Raw genomic sequence first — 27392 nt, forward strand, 5'->3', positions numbered from 1 at the left:
TGCTTGATTCTCATTCATATTCTCTTGAATTTCTCATTCATGTTCTCTCCAGGTATCACTATCAAGGTTATGCTCTTCTAATAAAGTAATTCATTCAACAAATATTTGAGTACTATTAGCTCTATTCACTGGAAATACTTGTGCACTGTTGGAATTATTCCAATTTCAGAAAACCTTGCTAATAAAGCCAAGTTTTCAGATTTATAAAAATCGTTTACATTGGGGCGCCTAGGTGGCTGAGTCGGTTAAACATCCTGACTCTCAACTTCAGCTCAGGCTGTGACTCTCACGAACTGAGTTCAAGCCCCACATCTAGCTCTGCACTGACAGGACGGAGGCTGCTTGGGATTCTCTGTCCCCTCTGTTTCTGCCCCTCCCCCTTCTCAAAATAAATAAACTTAAAAAAAAAAACGTTTATATCAATTTTCTTTTCCAGTAAGTTTTGGTAAGTTACATATTTTTGTAGAAAATTTTCCCTAATTTGACCATAATCAGTAATTATAACCCCATTTTCACTGCAGTGAAAATAAGTACATTTTCCTCCTCTTTGTCTTCATAAATTTTAATGTTTTCAAAGAATTAAGTGTTGGTATGATGAATTCTCTAGTGTTAGATCGAATTATTATTTACTTCCATATACTTTTATGGGGACTTATTTTGTTAATTCTTTTGTTAACTTTTACCTTTTTGAAAGCTATAGCAGATTCTATTATTGTTCAAAGCCTGAATTTTCTAGATTAGGGGATTATGCATATTCACCTTTCATGCCTTTTGAGAATATACATTCCAGCCCCATAAGCTTAGCCACATTATTTAGCCAACCAAATGTGAGGAAATTCCATAAAGAACATCTAAGCAGCAAGTTAAAATACATTTGTACACTTTAGCTCAGACCATTATGTGAATGAATAAGCAAGTGCTATATGGTGGCTACTCTTTCAGCATGAATCCCCCAAATGAGAAGAGACACACACAGCAGCAGCAATAGCCAACCCATAGCCAATGCCAAGCAATGTGAGAAGTTTTTATTTAAGCCTTTGAGATTTAAGGGAAATGTTTTATACAGCAAAGATAATACTGGTGATCAGCTTATTAATTTCAAGCATTTTTCCTAATATTTGCATTTAAGCTTTTCTCATCCGGTGCACCTCTTAAATCCAGTTAATAATCCATTTATATTTTCTAATTTCCACTATGATTTCTTCTTCAACTGGTGAGTTATTTAACATGTATCTTTGCTCTGAAACATACAGGGTTTTATTACTTTACTTTTTAAGTTTTAAACACTAACTTAATTCCACCAATAGTGTTTTATGTAATATTAATGCTTTGAAATTCACTTTATATACCACTGAAGGTCAAAGTACTACAGATAAGCACAGAGAGATCTTGCACTCTGCAGGTTTGGTAGAGAATTGTTTCTCAAATTACTCTCATTTTTTACTGCTTGATTATTCCTTACTTAAGAGACAAATTGACTTTGGATTTGTCCCATCAATTGTTTCATATATTTGAAAACTTGATATTAAATACATTAAATTTTAAAATATACTTTTCTGATAGATTCTTCACTTTTTTTTTTTTAATTTTTTTTTCAACGTTTTTTATTTTATTATTGGGACAGAGAGAGACAGAGCATGAACGGGGGAGGGGCAGAGAGAGAGGGAGACACAGAATCGGAAACAGGCTCCAGGCTCTGAGCCATCAGCCCAGAGCCCGACGCGGGCGGGGCTCGAACTCACGGACCGCGAGATCGTGACCTGGCTGAAGTCGGACGCCTAACCGACTGCGCCACCCAGGCGCCCCAGATTCTTCACTTTTAATCATTACAAAAGGACACTCTTTAGCGCTAGTAATGTTTTGTTTTCAAGTCTACTTTGTAAATCTATTCTGTCTGCTATCAATATATATACAAAAGCTTTTTTGCGTTACTTTTTATTTAGGAGGTAGCTGGGCTTTCTAATTTTCACTTTTAATTAGAATTTTAAAAAAGCATAAAACTCACCATCTTAACCATCTTTAAGTTTACAGTTCTGTACTGTTGAATATATTCACTGTTGTGCAACAGATAACCAAGCTTTTTTCATTTAGTAAAACTAAAACTCCATACCCATTAACAATTCCCCATTTCATCTCTGCTGACAGCTCAGAGCCTGGAGCCTGCTTCAGATTCTGTGTCTCCCTCTCTCTCTGCCACTCCCCCACTCATGTTCTGTCTCTCAAAAAATGTCAAAAAAACCAATTCCCCATTTCTCCCTCCCCCATAGCAACTGCCACTCTTTGTTTCTATGAATTTGGCTTCTTTACTACTTCATTTGTAAATGGAATCATCCAGTGTATCTTTATGGCTTATTTCATTTAGCATGTCCTCAAAGACCATCCATGTTGTATTACGTGATAGTTTTCCTTCCTTTCTAAAGGGTGAATAATATTCCATTATATGTATACACCACATTTTATTTATCTATTAATCTGATGATGGACATTTAATTGGCTTGCTTTTTGGCTATCATGAATACTACTGCTAAGAACATGGCTGTGCAAATATCCTTTTAGTTTTTTGAGTAACTGCCATACTGTTTTCATAGTAGCTATATCATTTTATGTTCCCACCAACAATGCACAAGGGTTCTAATTTCTCTACGTCCTCTCCAACAACTGTTATTTCCTGGGTTTTACTTTTTATTTTGAAAGTAGCCATTCTAACGAGTGAGGTGATATTTCATTGTGATTTAGATTTTCATTTCTCTAAGAATAGTGACGCTGCACATATTTTCATGTGTTCACTGGACATTTGTATATTATTGGAGAAACAGCTTTTCAAATCCTTTGCCCATTTTTTAAACTGAGTTTTTTATTGAGTTGTTGTGATTTCTTTATATATTCAGAAATATTAACCCCTCACCAGATTATATGCAAATATTTCTCCTATTCTGCAGCTGACCTTTTTATTCTGATAAGTTAATACACATAAGTTTTTTTATTTTTATGAATTCCAATCTGTTTATTACATATGCTTTTAGTGTCATAGCTAAGAAATGATTGCCAAATCAAATATGAAGCTTCACCCTGTTTTGTTCTAGTTTTATATCTTAGGTTTAAGTCTTTAATCTTTAAAATTTTTTTACATATGATGTTAAGAGAAGGTTCCAACTTTACTCTTTTGCATGTGGATGACCAGTTTCCCCAACACCATTTGTTGAAATTGTCTTCTCCCATTTAGTGATCTTGGCACACATACTGAAAATCATTTGGTCACATAGTCAACTTAAGGATTTATTTCTGTGCTCTATTGAGCTTCATTTAATCTTGGTCTGTATGCTCATACCACACAGTTTTGATTACTGTAGTTCTGTAATTAGGAAATGTGATATTTTTCTTTTCTTTCCTTTTTGGAAATGCGGTATTTCTAACTCCATGGTTTTTAAAACTTGTTTTTTGGCTCTCCATGGTCCCATAAGATTCCATACCAATTTAGTACTAGTTTTCCTAATTCTGCAAAAGATGCCATTGGGCTCTTGACAAGGATTGCACTGAATCTGTAGATCACTTTGGGTAGCACTGACTTTTTTTTTTTTTTTTTTAATTTTTTTTTTCAACGTTTATTTATTTTTGGGACAGAGAGAGACAGAGCATGAACGGGGGAGGGGCAGAGAGAGAGGGAGACACAGAATCGGAAACTGGCTCCAGGCTCTGAGCCATCAGCCCAGAGCCTGACGCGGGGCTCGAACTCCCGGACCGCGAGATCGTGACCTGGCTGAAGTCGGACGCTCAACCGACTGCGCCACCCAGGCGCCCCAGCACTGACTTTTTAAAAAAAACTTTATTAAAGATATAATCCACATATGGTACAATCTACCCCAGCATACGAATCGATTGGCTTTTAGTATATACAAATTTTGCAACCATCATCAAAATCAAATTACATTTTCATCACTCCAAAAAAACAAACAAACAAACAAACACAGGACCCATTAACAATCACTCTCAATCTCCTCCCAAGGAAATATTTCCACCCAACCTAAGCCCCACAACCGCCAATATAATTTCTGTCTGTTCTGGACATTTCACACAAACATACAAACAGAATCTTACAATATGTGGTACTTAGCATAATGTTTTCATGTTTCAGGATGTATTCATTTCTTCCTACTGCTAAATACTACTCCATTATATGGTTATACCACTTTTTGTTTATGCATTCATCAGGTGATGATTGTTTGGGTTCTTTCCACTTTCATAATGTTGCAAGTAACATTTATGTATGTTTTTGTGTGGACATATGTTGTCACTTCTTTTGTGTACCTACCTAGGAGAGGAATTCCTAGATCATAAGACAAATCTATGTTTAACCTTTTGAGAACTGCCACAATGCTTTCCAAAAACAGTTGGACCATTTTACACTCTTTTTTAAAATTTAAATTCAAGTTAGTTAACATATAGTCTTGGTTTCAGGAGTTAAAACTCAGTGGTTCATCTCTTACATATGACAGCCAGTGTTCATCCCAACAAGTGCCCTCCTTAATGCCCATCACCTGTTTAGCCCATTCCCCAACCCACCTCCACTCCAGTAACCCTGTTTGTTCTCTGTATTTAAGAGTCTCTTATGGTTTGCCTCCCTGTTTTTATCTTATTTTTGCTTCCCTTCCCCTATGTTCATCTGTTGTGTTTCTTAAATTCCACATATGAGTGAAGTCATATATTTGTCTTTCTCTGACTGACTTCACTTAGCATAATACCCTCAACTATTTTACAGTCTCACCAGTAGTCTACGAGGATTTTGATTTCTCCCCCCATCATCACCAACTGTGCATGTATCTTTTTTATTATAGTTATCCTAGTAGGTACAAGGTGGTGTCTCATAGTGATTTTGATTCATTTCCCTGGTGGTTAATGATGTCAACCAACCTTCCATGGGCTCATCAGCCATTTGTGTATCTTCTTTGGAAAAGAAGTCTATTCAGATTAGTTGCTCATTTAATAATAATTGGATTGTATTTTTATTATTGAGTTATAAGAGTTCTCTATTACAAATATAAGTCCTTTATTAAAAATATTATTTGTAAACATTTTCTTCTAACTTGCTTTTTTAGTGTTTTTACAGCAGTTTGATTCACGGCAAAATTATGTGAAAAAGTACAGACTCTCCCCTCTTACCATTGTGCATGTTACAATCTGTGTTACATCTGTTACAATCAGTGGGCTTACACTGACACATCATAATCACCTAAAGTCCATAGTTTACATAAGTTTCATGCTTGGTATGTACATCCCACAGGTTTTGATACATGTATAATTAGATGTACTCACCATTATACTATCATACAGAAAATTTTAACTGCCCTAAAAAACCTCTCTGTTCTGCCTATTCATTTATTCCCTTCCCATACCCTAGCAATCACTGATCTTCCTTCTATCTTCATAGTATTCCTTTTCCAGAATGTCAAATATTTAGAATCATGCAGTAAATATGTAGCCTTTTCAGATTGGATTCATTTAGTAATTTGAATTTAAGATTCCTCCACTGATTGCTTATTTCTTTTTAGCACTACCTAATATTCCATTGTCTGGATATATGAGTTTATCCATTCACCTACTGAAAGGCATCTTGGTTGCTTCCAAGTTTTGGCAATTATGAATAAAATTACTGTAAAGATTTTTTTTATTTTTTTTTTAATTTTTTTCATATGCAGATTTTTTTTAAAAGTAAACTCTACCCTCAACATGGAGCTCAAACTCACAACCCCAAGATCAAGAGGAACATGCTCGGGGCACCTCAGTGGGTCAGCCGGTAAAGCATCGGACTTTGGCTCAGGTCATGATCTCACAGTTCCTGAGTTCAAGCTCCATGTTGGGCTCTGTGCTGACAGCTCAGAGACTGGAGCCCACTTCAGATTGTGTGTCACCCTTTGTCTGCCACCCACTCCCTGCCCCTCCTCCCCCCGCCACATGCACTCTTTCTCTGGCTCTGTCTCAAACATTACAAAATAAATAAAATAAACAAATAAATAAATGAGGAACATGCTCTACTGACTGAGCTAAGCAGCCCACCCCACATATGCAAAGTTTTCAGCTCCTTTGGGGTTAAGTACCAAGGAAGGTAATTACTAGATAGTATGGCAAGAGTAGTTTTGGTGTTTGGTTTTATAAATTTTATTAATTTATTTTGAGACAGCACAAGCAGGGGAAGGGCAGAGAGAAAGGTGTAGAGAGAGAATGTGTAAGAGAAGTTTTGTAAGAAACAAACTGTCTTCCAAAGTGGCTGTACAATTTTGCATTCCCAACAGGAGTGAAAATTCCTGTTGTTCTATATCCTCATCAGCATTGGATGCTTTCAGCTATATTTTGGCCATTCTAACATGTGTGTAGTGGTGTCTCACTGTCTAAATTTGCACTTCCCTAATTATATGATATAGAGTATCTTTTCATGTGCTTATTCACCATCAATATAACTTTCTTTGGTGAGCTCATTGGCCTGTTTTTTTAATCTGGTTGTTTTCACACTGTTGAAGATTTAAGATTTTTTTTTTTTTTTTTTTTTTTTTTTTGGGGGTATACTTTGGATACAGTCCATTATGTGCCTAGAAAAACTCTGACTTAATTTCTTCCTTCGTGGATCAAGCTTTTGGAGTTGTATCTAAAAAGTCATCAGCCAACTGAAGATCATCTACATTTTCTCTCTTTTATCTTCCAGTTGTTTTATAGTTTTGTGTTTTACGAGTTACTTTTTGTGAAAAAATACAAGGTCTGTGTCTAGAGTCACTTTTTTTCACATGGATGTAAAGTTGTTCCATCACCATTTGTTGAAAAGACTATATTTTCTCCATTGTATTGCCTTTATTCCTTTGTCAAAGATCAGTTTTATTACATTACTGCAAGTCTATTTCTGGGTTCTCTATTGTGTTCCATTGATCTATTTGTCTATTCTTTTACCAATACCATACTGTCTTGATCACTGTAGCTTTATAGTAACTCTTGAAGTTAGGCAGTATTAGTTCTCTGACTCTTCTTTAATACTGTATTGGCAATTCTGGTCTTTTATCTCTCCACATAAATTTTAGAATCAGTTAATCAATCAATATCCACAAAATAAATTCCTGAAATCTTGATTGGAACTGCACTGAATCTACAGATCAAGTTGGGGAAAACTAATAATATTGAGTCTTCCTGTCTCATTTAGTAGTTCTTTAATTTCTTTCATCAGAGTTATCATATTCCTCATATAGATCTTGTACCTATTTTATTAGCTTTATACCTCATTATTTTATTTTGGGGAGGAGGTGCTAATGTAAATGGTATTGTGGGTTTTTTTTTTAATTTCCCTATCATTTTCTTCATGGTGTACTATGAAGTACAAAATTTAAAATTATGATACCCAATTTTCTTTTGTTTCTTATGCTATTGGTATAAGAAACCATTGTCGAATACAAAGTCAAAGATTTTATGTTTTCTTGCAATAGTTGTATCATTTTTACTCATATTTAAATGTTTAAATCAAATGAATTAATTTTTGTACATGGTGAGTTAGGGTGGCATCCAATTTACTCTTTTACATATGGATATCCACTTGTCCCAAGACCACTTATTAAGAAGACTATTCTTTCCCTATTTGAATAAATAGTTTAGGCACTTCTGCCAGAAGTCAGTTGAATATAGACACAGGGTTTATTTCTGGGCTTTCAATTCTCTTCCACTGACCTGTATGTCTATGCTTATCCTAGTAAGAACACTGTCTTAATGTAAGGACTGTGTATGAATTCTTCAACTTTGTTCTTTTTTAAGATTGTTTTGGCTATTTTGGGTCCCTTGAATTTCAATATAATTTTAGATCATCTCATCAATTTCTGCAAAACAGCCAGTTAGGATACTGATATGGTTTACACTGCATCTACAGATTGATTTTTTTTTATTTAAAAAAAAATTTTTTTTTTTTAACGTTTATTTATTTTTGGGACAGAGAGAGACAGAGCATGAACGGGGGAGCGGCAGAGAGAGAGGGAGACACAGAATCGGAAACAGGCTCCAGGCTCTGAGCCATCAGCCCAGAGCCCGACACGGGCGGGGCTCGAACTCACGGACCGCGAGATCGTGACCTGGCTGAAGTCGGACGCTTAACCGACTGCGCCACCCAGGCGCCCCATGATATTTTTTTTATTAGTACTTTACACGGTGTATATTGTTCCAATTTTTTCAACTTTTTTGCTCCCTTATCTTTTTGATGTCACATGTAAATAACACAACTGATTTTATTTACATATACTCTGACAATATTTATTGTTTTTTTTTTCCTCTAAATATTTGGGTTTAAATCTACCTTATTGTTGTGCTGGAAGCCCCTACTTATTCCACATTTCCCTTTCTCCTAGCTTCAAGGTTATTCCCTCTAATTTTATGTTTTAATAAAAATAGTTTGAAGGGTATCCTTCAAACTGCAACATGAAAACATTAAAGTACCCTTAAATAGTATTTATTGCTCTGTCCAAGTTTGGGTTAATGTTATAGTAAATCTGTAAGACACTGTTTTATACAGTTAATATTTAGATTTATCACATATCTCTTGCTTTGCTCTACAGTCCTTTCTATGTATCTGGCATCTGAAGTCATTATGCTATCTTTACAATTTCACTTGGTGAGGCTTTCCGAATTACAATTTCTCTCATATTTTACCCTTTTACTTGAAAGACATTTTGCAAGACATACAATCATAGGTTGATAGTTATTTTCCCTTGGTATATTAACACCATCATTCCACTGTGTACTGTATTCAACTGTTAATTGTTGGAAAGTCGGCTGTCAGCTGACCAAGTCACTCTTCTTCCTTTAGATGTAATCTGCCTTTTCCCCCCTGGCTGCTCTACTCTGGTACCTCTCCTCAATTCAGAAAAAGCGTTAGTTATCACCTCGTAAAATACTGACTTTGCCCCATTTTCTCTCACCTTTCCTTCTGAAATTCTGATTAAATGTCATTTTAGACCATTTCTATCACTCTGTATTCCACATTTCTTCCTTTTTTAAAACTTTTCAGAAAAAGCTAAAAAAAAAGGAAAGAAATAAAAAGCTATATAATAAAATCCAGTAGATGGTAAATTCTACAAAACTTGATTTGAAATGTAGTAAATAATAGCAAAGACTCTCTAGAGTAACATTACATACCCTTTCATATATTCTATTTCTCTGCCTCTCTGTGCTGATCTCTGAAATTTCTTGTAAAGCTGGCTTCCAATTCACTGACCCTCTGATTGTATCTAATCTGCTGTTAATCCCTTCCTTCAACTGAGTTCTTGATTTCAACTTTAACTGTTTTTACTTGAAGTTCTAGGAACTTTATTGTTTAGAATTTCTTCTTCCCCACCCATATTTTTATTTCTTTAAACACAGTAAACATAGTTACTCCATATTCTGTTTAATAATTCGAATATCTAAGGGGCGCCTGGGTGGCTCAGTCGGTTAACCATCCGACTTCAGCTCAGCTCATGATCTCATGGTTCATGTGTTCGAGCCCCAACATCGGGCTCTGTGCTGACAGCACTGAGACTGGAGCCTGCTTCATATTCTGTGTCTCCCTCTCTCTCTGCCCCTCCCCTGCTCGAGCTCTGTGTATCTCTAGCTCAAAAATAAATAAACATTAAAAAAAATAATTCCAATATCTAAATTATTTCAGGGTATGGTTTTGCTGTTACTTTAGCTCATTCTTACATGTGGTACCACACTTCCATGTCTGATTATTAACGTTGTGAGCTGCTCACTTTCCTTTTAAGGTAACTTGAGTAAATTATTTGAGGTCTAGGATAAAAGTTAATGTCCATACAAAAGAGCTATGTTGGCTTCTGCTAGGTTTCTGGGAAATTAGCAGGCCATAATCACTTTAAATTCATGACTAGTGGTTACATTAGTCATCCACATAGTATGAACTTAAGTTGCATGATAAGTTCTAAGCCATTTTTTTTCTCCTTATTCTGCTCAGCACAAGTAGGGAAATTTGTTTGTAGTCCCCCAGAGGAATAGATGAGAAAGCAAGTTCTCTTCCACTGAGGATGTATTTCTTTTAGGTACCAATTTAATAGGAAGACGACTTGATGGAATCCCCAACCTTGGCTGAGCCCTAGGTTTGTGTCTTTTCCCCCTTTATTTTGGATGACTTCTGCAAAACTGAACTCCTCAAATCCCTCAAATTCCAAAACGGTCTCCAGGGCAACACTACTTCAATACTCCATATTTGTCCATGGTTTCATTCTGATAATAACTTATCTTGCTGATCTTCAAGGATTTTAAGTAGATGTTTTCTCATCTATTAAAAGGCCATTTGAGTTGTCTTCACCAGTAAGAGCATGCCAGAAACAGAAAGCCTATACTCAGTCCAGTGCAGTTCAATGTAACTTCTGGATCCAGCAAAAACTCCTTTTGCAAAGTCAAAAAATATCACCAAACTACCCTGTCAATTTGGCATTCTTTTCATTTACATCTAACTCAATATGTCCAGTTCCTGACACATCTGATTTTTCTTTCCTTTTGAAGTCAGTTTTATACTTCCACATCACCACTTTTCCTATTACAACTCCTAAACAATGATTCCTGAGAGCTCAGATCTGGTTTTCTTATTTCTATAGTTCCTCGGTTACCAAGTTACCTTAAGTTACCAATACCCATCTCCAAGACTACTTTTATAGCCTCCCAAGTAGATTTCTTCTGCCACCCTTGTACCTATCTCTACTCTATTCTCCACCATAATAACCAGACTTATTTTTTTTTAATAAAAATTAGATTATGTCCCATTGCTTGTGTAAAGCTCTCCAAGATACTTTACTTGAATTTTAGATAAATTCCAATTTAACATGGCCCACAAAACCATATATGATCAGACTTCTGCCTACATTCTGTCATATCTGTCCTCTCATATAATACTATAAACAGGCTTTTTTTTTTTCATTTCCTCAAATATACCAAATTCTTTCCTCCCTCAGATCCTTGCCACTTGCTGTTTCCTCTGCCCAGAGTATGGTTTCCCTACTCTTTGCAGGGTTCAATCTTACTCATAGTTCAGACCTCACTATAACTGTGACTTTCTCATAAGCATTCCCTGATAACCCAATCCAGTAGAATCCTGTTCTTTTCCTTTAGAACATTTATCATAATTTATGATTAAATACTTATTGTGGGCTTATTTTAATGTCTATCCTCGCAATTATTTCTAAGAACCAGGCATGTAGAGACCCTACTGTTATCTTCCCATTCCACGCCCAGGACCTAGCACAATGTCTGACCCACAGTAGGAGTTTAACAAATATATATTAAATCATTGTTTTCTCTCTCTTTAAGCAGATCCACAAGAAAAGTACAACTCTAATAAGAAATTACATGTTGAGCACAGAATTAGAAACAAAGGGAATAAGGTGATAAGAATGTACATAGGGACCAATGTACATACGCTAAAATACAACATACTTATGAACAGATCCGTAATGCTCAGAGTCATATAGCCAAGATTACTTTCCCCTAATATTTCATGGATAAGGCAGATGCTGGTTTTTAATTAACACATGGCTTTTTTGTCTACACGTTAGTTAAAGCAAATAAATAATCACCTACAAATAGCATGTTTCTCAAGGTGACTTGTGAGTTCATTATTTGGAACTCAAAAAATTTTCCCACAGAACCAATATTATATACAGTGGTTAGCTTTTCTCTGGTTAGTTCATAATGTTTAATCCATAATTTATTTATTCATTTAACGAATATGAATTGAGTACTATTATGCACCAGGAACTATCCTAGCAGCAGAGATACAGTAGTGCACAAAATAAGATAAAAATTCCTATCCTCATAAATCTCATATCCATGCGATCAAAACAGAAGGGAAGTGCAATATACAGAATGGTAGATGGTGAAGAACAAAGCACAGTGGAGACAGGGAATGGAAGGAGTGCAATTGTAACCTATTATTAAATTTCTAGCTCTGTTCCAAAAAGGATTTAGAGATTTCTTACAGAACCTAAGTATCACAAATAAAATAGCAATGCTTAGACAAGGAAAGACTTTCAACCAAGAAACTTTATAAAAACACACTTCCTTTCCCACAGCAGGACAGAGAGAACTACTCAGGCTCTTAATTCACAGAAAGCTATAAAACCCTGAGGCATGGTCTCCAAAAAGGCAACAAATAGAGAAGGTAAAGAGGTGAATGCAATGATGGAAATTCCATGAAGAAAAAGAAATGAAGAGCCAAGAAGGGAAGTACACTTCTTGTTAATGATAAGAACACCTCCAGGGACAGCCAGTCCCTTCTATTCAATCACTAGTTGGCAGGCTTTTCTTCCTACAACTGTAACTATTTCTGACTAAGATCTCTCTTCTATTTGGCATAGTACAGTTATACGACTTTTCCTTCATTATTATATACTAAAAACAAATATTTAACTTTTTTAATGGCAGAAAAAGATCCAATTTATTCCCTATCTACATCATTAAAATCGATATCAAAGGAATGCAGACAGCTAAAAGAATACTCTGATGCTCTTGTATTTTACCTTAATAACTAGGATAGGTTAGTTATCCAGAATGTGGGGTGAAATGCAAGAGGATAAAAAATTCGAACAAGGTTTCAAAGAGCACCCCTACCACCAGAGTAGTGACTGGACAAGAAGAGACAATCAGCCATTTTAATCTTCCATCCCTGACCACAACAAATTCCACTACCATAGAGCATGCACCATAGACTAAGGAGTGAAGGATGAAAGGGGTCAGCAAAAGTAACCCTTCTCTAACACCTTGCTCATAGAGCTGGAGTAATTATAGGCCAGGGTAAGAAATGAGCATATAAACTAAGCCTGTCCATAACTTTTTTCCTTCTTATTATAAAGGGCCTTCTAATTATTTTCACCTGAAAAAAGGGTTTTAGTCAGTGAATGCTAATTTTTTTTAATTATTCATTCCACTGTCATTTTAATAAAATAAAATAGTATCTCAGGTTATGACTGTCAGATATATTCCAGGAATTTTTCATATTAAATATTGTTTATTTATATTAAAAATTTAATAAAATAAAGCCTTAGGTTTAGGAAAAACAGGGAGCAACATATATTTAAAAAACTAGTATCAGTAGAAAGATGTTGTTGACCAGAAACAATTACCTTTAGGGCTGTGTGTTTGTTTTCATCTTCTTCCATCCATAGATCCTGTTCATAGTAATACAAGCCATCATTAATGACTTTAGCAAGTTCAGATGTAATTTTTGCCCGAGACATGTGGTTGCCCGTTCGATCTCCTCCAGGATGTTTTCTCATGTAAGGTGGTGTCTGAGTTACAATCAAAATCTTGTTTAAATCCTGGTCATCAATTTCATAATCTGAATCATTATCAGACCAATCAGTAAATGTGTTTTTTCGTCCTTCTATTTGCTCCATCTCTTCATCAAATAAAAAGTCAAGTTCTTCTTGCTCTTGTTCATCTGAAGGATATAGCTGATTTGATGCCTCTTCAGGCAGAGATGCTGATTCCTAAGGGAAGAAAGTGGTATTTTATATACACACTTTTTTAAAATCACTTAAAAAAATCACATGTTACAAGTAATATGAAGCCTAACATGCTCAATGACTAGTCAGCAGGCAAATTATAAAAGAAAATCAAATCAGTAGTATTCTAGCCCAATAAATACAAAGTATTTGCTAAACGCTAAGTCTAACGCTAAAGAAAAACACAAAATTGAGTAAAAGGAGGGTTATATTAATCTAAAAGATTCCTTTTAGAGTTAGAATGGTGCTTAGCTCATCCACTACTGCACAGCAATTCATTTTACAGATGAGGGGAAAAAAGGCCTAGAGATAGAAGTTAATTTGTCCACAATTTCAGAACTAGTCAAGACTAGAACAATCAAGGGTTTTTGACTTCTAAATTCAATAGTCAGACTTGCTAGTCTGAACCTTTGCAATTACATTAATGCCATTAACTAGGTTTCCTAGATAATCCCTCTGCTCAATCTTCACCTCCACTCAGTGTGGCCTGGTTTTCATTAAATTTACCCTAACATGTACTCAATTGTTAAACTTTGCCCTTCCTGAAAAAGTTAAAATTGCTTCCTACTAGGTGACATAACAAGTCCAAACTTTCAGATCCTAGAGCTTCTAAAATCTAAACTAGTCTAGATTTCCAAAACTCTCAACACAAGAAAATAGGTTTCTCAGTATTATCTTCCTATGCCATCCTATGACCAATCCTCATCCTTTAGCAAATGCTAACTCTCCTATACAATCCCTTTCTTTGAGAACTCCTATTAATGTAGTACATATTCATTCAGTCAATAATTATCTGGGTCCTCACTGTGAGCCAGGCACGGTTCAAGGAAAGGGTATACAATAATAACTCTGCCCTGACAGAACTAATGTTCTAGTAAATAGAAGGCTGTCCATGATGTTATTAACTAAAAACAGAACAAAACAAAACAAACAAAAAGAAAACTAACTTTTAACACACTGTGAATATATTTAGGCAACAAGAGATGTCGGCAAGGATGCGGAGAAAGAGGATCTCTTTTGCACTGCTGATGGGAATGTAAACTGGTGCAGCTACTCTGGAAAACAGTATGGAGGTTCCTCCAAAAATTAAAAATAGAACTACCCTACAACCCAGCAACTGCACTACTAGGTATTTATCCAAGGGATACAGGTATGTTGTTTTGAAGGGACACATGCACCCCAATGTTTACAGCAGCACTATCAACAATAGACAAAGTATGGAAAGAGCCCAAATGTCCATCAATGGATGAATGGATATAGAAGATGTGGTGAGTATGTGTGTGTATACACACACACACACACACACACACACACACACACACACACACAATGGAGTATTACTTGGAAATCAAAAAGAATAAAATCTTGCCATTTGCAACTGTGTGGATGGAACTAGAGGGTATTATGCTAAGTGAAATTAGTCAGAGAAAGACAAAAATCATATGACTTCACTCACATGAGGACTTTAAGAGACAAAACAGATGAACATAAGGGAAGGGAAGCAAAAATAATATAAAAACAGGGAGGGGGACAACACATAAGAGACTCTTAAATATGGAGAACAGAGAGTTGCTGGAGGGATTTTGGGAGGGGGGATGGGCTACATGGGTAAGGGGCATTAAGGAATCTACTCCTGAAATCACTATTGCCCTATATGCTAACTAACTTGGATGTAAATTAAAAAAAAAAAAAAGCCACATCCTTAGTAAACTTCACTTTGAGAGAATTGTACACTCACATACAGTTGTAAGAAATAGAGATCTAAGACCCCCAGGGTGGCTCAGTCAGTTACGCATCTGGCTCTTGGTGACAGCTCAAGTCATGATCTCACAGTTCATCAGTTCGAACCCTGCATTGGGGTATATGCTGGCAGTGCATGTGGAGCCTGCTTGGGATTCTCTTTCTCCCTCTCTCTGCCCCTTCCCTGCTCGCTCTTTCCCTCAAAATACAAACATTAAAAAAAAAAAAAAGAAAAAGAAAGAAAAAGAAACAGAAATCTTATGTATTTTTTACCCAGGTTCCTCCAATATTAACATCTTGCAAAACTATAGAATATCACATATAAGACATTGAAATAACCCATTAATCTTATTCAGATTTCCCTAGTTTTATTTGTACTCATTTTGTTTATGGATTAGATCAGAGCAATTTTTATCACATTTGAAATTTTGTATCTAACCATGAGTCAAAAATATGGCAGTTCTACCATCAAGGATTTCTCCTCCTGTTTCATAACCACACATCTCAGTCCCTCACATGCCTCCAAGACATCAATTCTCTTTTCCTTACTTACAGTACACAGAATTACCAAAACATGTATGTACAGAATCCGTACTCTTTATAATTAACAAAGCTAAAAATAATATAATGAGATTAAAATACAAAATCACAATTTAAGAAAATTTTGTCAGGTTTAAAAAAACTGAGTGAGTTATTCAAATTTAAATTAGTCACAAGTAAAAAGGCCAAAGTATCTTAAATCATATTCAGAAGCAAAAGGTAAATTTTTAAAATTGACACAATAGAACTTATTTTTAACTACTGAGTTTTTATTTCTGGCCAATGGTTCCAATTTTTACAATTTTTTAAACTTTTCCAATTTTATATATTTACTTGACAAACAAAATACAGTAGTCTTATACTCAATCCAAAATGTATTCCACTTCACTTGGCTTGTAACAATTTACCTTCAATTTCATTGGAGATGGACGAGGTCTCTTTTTTACTTCTATCCAAGGTTGTGAGTCCAAGTCGGGCAAACTGGTAGACAGACCTCTAGATATTGCTTGGAGATTACTCGTTTCAGTATTTTTCTTTGGGTTCAGTGGACTTCCAAATCTTGGAGAATTTGGGGCAGACTCTAAAATTTTAAGTTGGTACTTAGTTAAAATAATGGCTTTCTTACTTATAAAACACCTTATTTTTCTTTACTTGGGTTTGATTTTTTTTTTTCACAAAAACATGATAAATCAAATCTCAATTATAATCTTCCCAAGGACTTTCAAACCTGAAAAGCTTGTATGATGTATTCAAGTAAAGCCAATGAATAACAAATAAAAGGAATGTCTCCAACTCTTACACAGATCACATTCATTCAAACTTCTGAATATCAATTGAGTCACTAATTGTGACAATACATCTATTTAGGGGTCAATTCCGTGTGCAATCTTAAAATCTATTAATTATATATAATGAAATTATGGAACCTTGAATGCTACTAAGCCACAGACTAAATGTGTCTTTTATTGAAGGCAAAATCAGTCCTTCAGTGTTCTGCTATGATCTATAGTAAGCCATTATTCCTACTTTTTACATTTCATTTGCTTAATGAGGTTTAACCAAATGCAGTGTGCCCACTTAGCTCATACTGAATACTGTTTATAAAGAGTAGCATGTCACATCATTAAAGTGCACTGCTCTGGCAATAAAATGTAAAACATTTTTTTTAATTTTTATTTATTTTGAGAGAGAGAGAGAGAGAGAGAGTACACAAATGGGGGAAAAGGGGGTGGGGGCGGGGGGTGAGAATGCCAAGCAGGCTTCACACTGTCAGTGCAGAGCCAGATGCAGGGTTTGATCCCACAAACTGTGAGATCATCACTTGAGCCGAAATCACGAGTTGGATGCTAAACTGACTGATCACCCAGGTGCCCCCAAAACATTTAAAAACTCTGTTGGAATTAAAAATGCCTTTCTCCACACAATCTTTTAATCAGAATAATTACATGCTCTATAAATAAATTCCTAATTGATTCCTTTACAAATCTTTTTTAAAGTCAAAGAATACTTGTTTAAAGTTATAATGCAATATGTACTTGAGTCATACAAAAATTTTAAATACTAATTTAAACTCTAAAATTCTAAACATCGTTTTAGTCCTGAAAGCCAATTACTTGAAAATACTGCAAAGTTGAATATTACATGGAGAAAGCTGAAATAAATGAACACCAACCATCTTTTTTTTTTTTTACTAAATGAAAATGCAAAGGCACATTCCAGGACTTTGGATTTGAGAAGAATATTCCAAGATTTTATTTCATCTACTACATGTTAGTTATTATCCTCTCCAAGAATGCATAGTTAGATCCAGGATTCAAATGCCAGATTACTATATTACTTTTTTTTAAATGTATATTCCTTCATAATGGAAAAGGCTCTAAAACTGCATTGTCTAGTATGTAGCCACCAGCCAAGCCACATGGAGCTTCTGAGCACTTGAAACATGGCCACTCCTAAAATGTGCTCAGGATAAGTGTAAGGTACATACCAGATTTCAAAGTCTTGGTACAAAAAAATTTTAAAAGGTAGAATGGATCCATAATTTTTATATTAACAATATTTAGGTATATTAAAATGTTTAAAATGTTATTAGAATTAATTTCATTTGTTTTGTAGCTTTTCAGGCTATTAAAATTATTAGGATTACATGTGTGGCTAACATTCTATTTCTATTAGACACTGCTGCTTTACAATTTTCTAAATTAATGGTATATGTATCATTAATTGATCCACAAAGGTAGTACAAGTGAAATGCTAGGTTTGGGCTGCAAGTAAAAAGTTATAGGAATGGGAAAATATTTAACAGCAGAGAACCCTATTCCTAACACTATAAATCATCTATGTTCAATGCAGTGACTAAATCTTTAAAAATTGACTAAGAACCACCACCCTAGCAACTGAGAATTAACTAAATTACTATGTACAGTTCATGTATAAATGATTAGAACAGCACCTGGCACATGGTAGGGAAATCAGTAACTACTATTTTTAACATAGAAATTTAATCTTAAACACCTACTTAAGTTTATTATATAATAATTTCTAAATGCTCTCTAAACTTGAATGTTTCTACCACGAGTCAAGTTTTTCACTATATCCATAACACATGTGCTTATAAATTAAATGACATTAAAATAAAGAATTTGGGTAAGACAAGAAAAATCTAGATTTTTTAAAGGAAGTGTTTATCTTATAATTACCTACACATATGCTCTATGTGATGTTTTCTTTTATAAAGATTTCAAACCTTATATGTATAAATTTTAAGGGTTAATGGTAAAGCACTCATCTTCCAAAAACAAATGAGTGAATATTACTTGGATGACTTGACATTAAACTTGCTTACAGATAAAAAAAAAAGAAATTAGACACATACTTGGACACCTATAGATTCTAACTTGTGGAACATAGAAAAAAATTGATCTTTGCTGCCTTCATTAATTGAAAATTGTCAACCTGACTCTCCAGAGATAAACCACCATACGTATTCCATGATATCTATCTAGTTTGACTTCTTTATGCACCCTGAATCTGGGTCATTATATAGATTGCTCTAAAAGGATTATATACTTTGTATGTGGCACATTCAGGAATACTTATGCAATTTTTCAAAGGAAATCTCACAGCTTATTAAAAAATCATTAGGGATCTTCCTACACATTTTTCAAAAAACCAAAAACAACATCAAAAAACCCCAAGAAGGTCAGGTACCTGATACTCTCAATTTTGATGAATGAAATCCTTTTACTTAAGAGCTGATAGTGTAATACTATATCCAAAGAACTGCAAAACCTAAATTTTTAAATTAACATCTTACCATTCCCATAATCAACTTTTTCTGGTGCATTGAGGTCCTCTGTTCAGTGCAAAGGTGAACTCATGTTACACAATTCAACCTCCATAGAGGGAAAAATAGAAATTTTAATTTCTTCGATGAAAAAAAACCAAAAATGTTTAAATATTTTACCATATAAATCCCTCTGAAAGTATACATCAACAGTTACGTTTTTGAAACTTAAGATTGTCTCATTAGACATAAAAAGGATATGGATAAAAGTTTCTTTACTTATAGGCACAGATAAATACAATCTATATTTCCTATCCTATATCCATTTCAAATTTTTGGTGACATACTACTTTGTATTGAAACTAAGGCTTTCTCATCAGAAGGTGATTATTAAGGTCAGAAATCTGAGGATTCATGGGAAAAGGTTGAATTTACATATTTACTCCTATGATGTCATGTGAATCAGCATAACTCTAAGAACATTCTGTCTTCCTATATGCCTTCATTATCCATCTAGTTAATGATGTATAATTTAAAGAACCTAAAAATTTTGACATACAAATACAGTGATTTTAGGGAAGATGTATGTGAGATGTAAATGAGTGTATATTTAAAAAACACAAAAATGTACAAGACGTTGTAATTTTATTCTTGTCATTTTATTAATAATGCATAAATGGTTAAATGAACAGGCATCACCAACTTGACTGACCTATCTTAGCTACCTGTGGAAAAAGTATATTCTATTTCTATCTAACTCACCTAATGCCTGTTCATAAGCAGATTAAAAATGTCATCTTGGACCCCAGATTTACACAATAAATTAATCTAACTTACACAATCAGACATTATGTCTTTTTTAAGAAAACCTAAAAATTGTCACTTTTCTTCAACTTTTAAAACATCTGCCCAAGTTTCTTGCTTGGCAAGGTTTAGAGGCACAGAGGGCTAACAACCAAAGAAACACTAAATAAAAATATCTGTGAGACTGTCCATCAGTACTTTATTGATGGCAGGTCTCATATACTCGTGTATAAAAAATACATTTTGAAGAGTTTAGAAAAAAATATTCTTGTTCATTTCTCAAATTTTTTATCCCTCAGTGTCCACATTAATACATCTTACAGTCCATGTGAAATATTATGACAGCATGTGAGTTGTAGACTGCACACTATACTAAAGGGCAGATCAAATAGCAAAGGACCTAACAATCTAGGAAATGCCACTCAAGCCTATATCTGCTTTATTGATCTGGACACAGGTACAAAAGTCTGGGAGGAAAAGACAGAATCTTGCAATAATTCCAGAATGATAATTAACTTTCCCACCGTAAATAAAAGTAGCACATGCAGCCCAGGCTAATTACACACAAATGGTGGCTCCTATAAAAACAACAGCAGTCCTCTGGTCTGTCTCTCATCATCATCACAAAGGTGTTTATCTCCATTGTAGTGGTGGCCCAACCTCCTCCACAAGGAGTTGGGAGTAGACATTCTTGCATAGAAGTAAGTCTGGTCGCTTTCATTTCTGCAGCACGATTTGCTCCAATGTTTATAATATTTCAGTGAGTCACCTATTCCTCTGCATATTCCGATCAAATGACATCCAAGAGCATCAGTAGATCATCACCCTGACTGAAAAAAGTTTAAGCACACATTTTTTCCCAAGAGGGAATGTCTTAAAAATGATCCAGGAAAAAATTCTTATTATTAAAGCAGTTTTTGGAAATTCTAATTACCATCAACTCTTTAATCAATAACCTTAATAATTCCATAACAGTTCCCCAATTCTGCTTTCGAATATAAATCATCCTGTCTTTACAAGACGGGACTGAAGCACACAGGTAACATTAAAGTCAAGCCCACTCTTGAGTATAAGACTTTTAAAACTATTTCAATCCTATTAGACTACTCCAATCTTAGAAGAGGAAAACTGGCACAATATATCTATAATCATTTAGTAAAACTAAGAAGATGGACAGAAATTCCACACAGGACAAAGTACACAAGAATAGAGCAGAAATTTACCCATAATTCTTAAATCTCTACTTAATTTATGGTTCTGTGAGAGGATAATATGAATAGAATTGAGAGCATCAAAAGTCATTCAGTTATCTTTAATTTTCCTATTGAATCTAAATAAACCTTTTGAAAGGATAGGTAAATTGAATCAAATAGCCCACCATTACACTGCTTGCTCTAGAAGAAAAGCTGTTACCTGTATGTGAACAAAAAGCTTGGCCTGGTACAAACTCTGGGCAATCGATCAGTTGAGAGAAGTCTGTCTGTGGCACAGTACGTGGAGGAGGGCCTGGAATTGGCCATTTTTCCGGCTCTATCTTTTTTCTCATTTTCTCATCCACAATTTCCACTTCTGTGCTATCTTTCAATGCCTATAAATAGGTATTTTCAGATACTAGAGAACTTTCATTCAAAACATTTAAATTGCATATCCTATAGTTCTAATCACCTAAAAAATTTTTAAGTCTGAAATTAGCAGATATTATACAGAGTAAATGTTTTTAAAAGCATCCACAAATTAACTACTTAGAACAAATTTCTAAATCATTTGCCCCTGTGATAGGTAACAATATGCAGCAGATAATTTGGTTTTCACAACAGAGTAGGCATTTAAGGATTATTATGTCAACTAGAAGCAAACTACTTCTATGGCAATTAAGCTTTATTGTCAATTTTTTTCTCTCATATTTCTTTTTATCCTACCTTAATATCACCAAATAAAATTTAGGCATTATTTTAATGACTACCACCATTAATTAAATGATAAAAAAACACACATATACATTCCTCACAATACCCCATAAGGTACATAGATGAGGAAACTGAGGCTCAAAGAAAGAAAGTAACTTCATAAAGATTATACACTAAGTATGAGGCAATACAAGGACTCACATAATTTATTAGCTACCCACCACCAAAAGTCTTAGCCACTAGGCCAAAGTGCTTTGCAAAAATACACATGCTGTAATTTAACAGTAAAATAAAACTAGAACAAAATTTCCTCAAAATAAAAGACTTACTGATCTGAATTTTATCTGAAATTCAAAGGTACTCACCTTTTAAAAATTAAATGAGAAAAAATACAAATATATAAAAACTGAATATACATACTTGTTATTTTATAAAAGCTATAACTTGCTATATTTTAGTTGGAGAACATATGTGTACAACTTTTTATACCTGTATGCCTTTAGTATACTACTTACTTTTCAAGTTACATTTTCCATAACTGGACAGTACTTTAAAATTAGTATTACAAATTATTTAAAAACAAACTCTTTTGATGGGAACCAGGATACTGTCTGAAAAAAATAGAGAGTCTGAAACACAGAATAAAGGAAATAAGGAAGAAGCCTAAAATAAAAAGTCTGAATTGGTGATATCTATATTTTTTTCCTAACGTATTTTCCCAGTTTTGTCTACTGAACATTCTAGAAGCAATGACACCCTGGTAGTAAACTGTAGTACAGTATACTCAGCATCCAGATCCTGCAACAACATGGATGAATTTCAAAAACTATAAATGAAAGAGTCAGGAGACAGAAGAATTCCATTTACACAAATGTGGACAAATAAAGACAAATCTATACTGATACAATAAGAAAAGTAGTTTGGGATGGAGCAGAGGGTTGGTAGGGGAGGACTGGCTGTGACTGGAATGACCATTAAGTAAGTTTTTAGAGTAATGGGCTATATCCTTTTGGGAGCAGGCTTACACAATTTCAAAACTCAAAATAAATACCTAAGACCTCTGCATCTTACAGCATGCTATTTATACCTGAATTAAAAAACAAAAACAAAAACCTTGAGGGGTGCCTGGATGGCTCAGTTAAGCATCCGACTTCAGCTCAGGTCATGATCTTGCGGTTTGTGAGTTCGAGCCCCGCATCGGGCTCTGTGCTGACAGCTCAGAGCCTGGAGCCTGCTTCAGATTCTGTGTCTCTCCATCCCTCGGCCCCTCCCCTGCTCATGCTCTGTGTCTCTCTGTCTCTCAATAATAAGTAAACATTAAAAAGAAAACAATTTAAAAAAAAAACCTTGAAACTTTCTTAATGGTTTAAAATTTTCAAAACCATGTTTGGAAAAAGACTGCCAATAGTGTTGGTAGAATGTGGAGCAAGTGAAACTCTCAATGGTGGTAGTTTTAATTGGTTCATTAATTTGGAAAAAATGCTTAGCAGTATCTTCAAAAGCTAAGTGTGTGTGTGTGTGTGTGTGTGTGTGTGTGTGTGTGTGTGTGTGTATACACTCATCATTTCACAAGAAAGTACATATGTCCATCAAAAAATACATACAATAATATTCACAACAGTACCACAGATTCAAACTGTAAAGAACCCAGGTATCTACAAACAGGAGCATGGAAAAGTACATTGTATTATATTCATACAAGGAAATACTAACCTAAAATGGATAGTCAACAACCGCTACACACCAACAACATGGATAAATCTCACAGAAATGGTAACTATAAGTCAGATACAAAAAAATATACACACCTCTGATTATGTGAAGTTAAAAAACAAATGAGAGAACTCTAAAGAAGTAATTACCTTCGAGAAGAGCATAGTAGTACAGGTTAGGAGGGGACACAAGGCAGCTGCCTGGGATGTTGAAAATGTTCTATATCTTAATCTGGGTATTGGTTACACAACTATATTCATAGGAAAAAGTAATCTATAATCCTATGATTTATAACATACAGTGTATAAATTATGCCTCAATTCAAAAGAAAAAATCTGAGGGGAAAAAAACCAAAGTTCTTTATATACAACTATTGAGTAATCTTCTAATATATACTGTTTTTAGAAAGAAAGACATAACAATATATGTATGTAGTATAACATGAACTATCTCAGGAGAATTAATAAACAGAAAAGAAGTAACAATGATAGTCACCAAGAAAGATTTAACTAACTCACTGTTGGAGAAACATGGGAAGGAAGAAATTCTTCACTACATAATCTTTGATTCTTAAATCACAGGGAATTTATTCCCTATTGAAAAAAAAGCTCAAGAAGAACATAAAGAGACCAGAAGTTGTGATTTAGATTTAGCATCAGATAAAAATTATGTTTTACACAAAATTAAGGAAAAGATCTAGACAAGAGTTTTAATAAAGCCAAACCATGTTTATCCTGAACTCCTAAACAACGAGTTAAAGTGTACAGTTAACATTTCTAGACACCTGAAGCTTTTTCTAGTAATGTTGGTGCTTTTTTTTTTTTTTTTAAAGATTATTTATTTTGAGAGAGAGAGAGAGAACACGAACATAAGTGGGGGAGGGGCAGAGAGAGGAAGAATCCCAAGCAGGCTCTGCACAGTCAATGCACAGAGCCCAAGGTGGGGCTTGAACTCACAAAACCATGAGATCATAACCTGAGCCAAAATCAAGAGTTGGGACCTCAACCCACTGAGCCACCTAGGCACCCCTGGTCCTTTTCTTAATGGTATCTATTATTGTAAAAAACTACCAACGTTAGAATACATAGATAATGTATTCCTAGTTCCTGGTCCTATGCCTGGTATCAAGAGTAAAGATTTTCATGTGTGAAGACTTAGAGATAAGACACCAGCACACATTCTGAGGAACCATAGTCAGCCAATTTTGAAACAAGGTTTCAGATAAGAGTAGTAGGCATAGTTCTAAGGACTTCACAAATACTGTATTAATTACTTCCCTTAAGCCCTTATACTCTATAATAGTTTAAGTATTATTTGCCCTCTTTTAACAATGAGAAAACAAGCATGAAGAGGTTAAATAACTTGAATAGAATTAGAGAACTGATTAGCTAAAGTTCCAGGATTAATTGGATTAAGGAAAAAAAAAAAAAAAGGAAGACACAAATAGACCTCAGCTGTGGAGCAAGAGTCAGGAATGCAGTAAACTGGATCTACCATATGATCCAGTAATTCCAATTACTGGATATACCCCCCAAAAATAAAAACAGGATTCTAAAGAGATATCTGCATGCTCATGTTTATTGCAGCATTATTCACAGTAGCTAAGATATGGAAACAATTTAAATACTCATCAATAGATGAATGGATAAAGAGGATGTGATATATATATCTATATATCGATATATACAGGTAGATAGATAGATATCAGAATGTTATTCAGCCTAGAGAAAGACACCCTGCCATTTGCAACAACATGGATGGACCTTGAGCATATTATGCTAAATGAGATAAGTGAGACAGAAAGACAAGTACTACATGATATCACTTATATGTGGAATCTAAAAACATGAAACTTTAAATAAAAAAAAGAATAAAATAGTGTTTACCAGGAAACAGTGGGTGGGGGAGATAAGACTGATGTTTAAGGGCACAAACTTGCAATGAGTAGTAAATAATCGACAGAGATTTCATGCACAGTATGAGGACTATAGACAAGAATACTGTACTATAATTATGTACATGATATGTACATTATGATAAATATCACAACAGTAATCATATTACAATATTCATGTATCAAAGTAAAAAAAAAAGTACAGTAAGCTGAAAATGAATGGGAGTAAACAGACTCAGTAAGATAGGCTGTGTAGAAAACTTCAACCAGGGGCACCTGGATGGCCCAGTCAGTTGAGCCTTGATTTCCGCCCAGGTCACGATCCTGGGGTTGAGGGACAGAGCCCTGAATCAGGCTCCACGCAGAGCATGGAGCCTACTTGAGATGTTCTCTCTCATGTTCTCTCTCTCTCTCTCTCTCTCTCTCTCTTTCTCTCTCTCCCTCTCTCTCTGTCCCTCTCCCCTGCTTATGTGCTCTCTTTCTGTCTCTCCAAAATAAAATAAAACTAAAAAAAAACAAACAAAAAAAAAAACCAAAGGAAAACCTCAACTAGGGCAGATAGGGGTGTGAGCTCAAGTATATTTTACCTCTTTTGATTGTTCTTTTCAAGAACGAAAAAATTTGAGCGTTCTTTTCAAGAACGAAAAAATATGTATTAAGCTACATATAGCAAAAAGTTGGTAGAAAGTAAATGAAAATCCCAAAAACAGGAATGAACAGTAGAAGGACTTCCTTGAAAACTAACAATAGCAGCAAATCATTATTTAAGGCTTACTGTTTGTGCCAGATTCTGTCATCACACATTTCATCTCTAGGACTACCCTATGAAGTAGGTAGTGTTAGCATTTCCACTTTATAGAAGTCTCAGGACATTACCCAAGGTCACAGAGCTACAAGGATGTGCATGCAAATTGTTAAGTCCATGCTCTAAACTACTATGTTTATATTGCAAAACCCAATGAAATCTTACGTTCTTAACAGATAAAGGGCAATTTTTCCCACTTAACAGATAAAGGACAACTTTCCCATTCATTACAGTGGGAAAGGTGCATAATGAATATTAAATGAATGCAGATCTATGCTGTTCTAAATCACTGTGCTTATGTATTTCTGTATTTCAATAATAGCAGTTTTCCTTCTCTATCAATAATTGTAACCATAACAGTAATGCAAAAGTTCTTTTAAATATTCCTTCCCTTCTACTACATCTTCTACTAGAAGATGTAAGGAAGCAGATAATCAATAACTTGAAAATTATGCTTGAGGGTTTAATGGGAATACCAATAGACCAAAAAAAACATACCATAATAAAATTACAACCAGATTCCTACAAAGTACAGAGAGTCGGGGAAATCAGTCACAACTTCATTGAAAATGACAGCTAAAATAGATCTTTGCTATTAGCACGGACAATGGAAGTACTTAATAAACTCATTCTACTACAAATATTATATTTTTATGAATACTAAGCTTTGCAGGAAAAAAGTCTTCTTAAAATTACAAAGAAACTTTAAATAGTATTTATTAATAAATGCAACAATGACACTGTTTGAAGTAACTTCTTTCATAAAACAAAGACTCATTAATTACATGTCAACAAATAAATCGCTAGTTTATATTCTTTTGAAATATTGACTCTTCCTGTAACTAGTTTTTAAAACATGGAGCACACCTGCTCAAAACAAATTGCTAAAAAAGTCAAAGAAATCTGTTAAGAAAATTAAAAGATGAGGGACACTTGGGTGGCTCAGTTAAGCATCCAACTTCAGCTCAGGTCATTATCTCATGGTTCATGAGTTCTAGCCCTTATCAGGCTCGCTGCTGCCAGCACAGAGCCTGCTTCGGATTCTCTCTCTCTCTACCCCTCCCTGGCTCACGCTCCCTCTCTCTCAAACACAAACATAAAAAAAAAAAAAAAAAAAAAAAGAAAAAGAAAAAGAAAATGAAAACATGAGCCAAAGACTGGGGAAAAAAAATCTGTAAAATACACACAAAGCACT

The 27392-nt window shown here is 34.6% G+C and overlaps 1 protein-coding gene across 9 annotated transcripts in view; it reads right to left on the bottom strand.

The window, feature by feature from the left end:
- Positions 1-27392, bottom strand: part of LARP1B (La ribonucleoprotein 1B) — a 129202-nt gene that overhangs the window by 73825 nt on the left and 27985 nt on the right. For 8 of the 9 annotated variants that reach the window (XM_043568704.1, XM_043568696.1, XM_043568689.1 and 5 more), the window contains 3 exons: positions 21292-21466; positions 16196-16368; positions 13128-13493 (listed from right to left, as the gene is read on the bottom strand). In XM_043568704.1, coding sequence (XP_043424639.1) covers positions 13128-13493; positions 16196-16368; positions 21292-21466 — 714 coding nt within the window. Of the gene's footprint in view, positions 1-13127; positions 13494-16195; positions 16369-19711; positions 20709-21291; positions 21467-27392 lie in introns of those variants that run through there. The other variant, XM_043568732.1, reaches the window with a different exon arrangement.

Source organism: Prionailurus bengalensis, chromosome B1 (genome assembly GCF_016509475.1).
Source record: "Prionailurus bengalensis isolate Pbe53 chromosome B1, Fcat_Pben_1.1_paternal_pri, whole genome shotgun sequence".
Classification (NCBI taxonomy): Eukaryota; Metazoa; Chordata; class Mammalia; order Carnivora; family Felidae; genus Prionailurus; species Prionailurus bengalensis.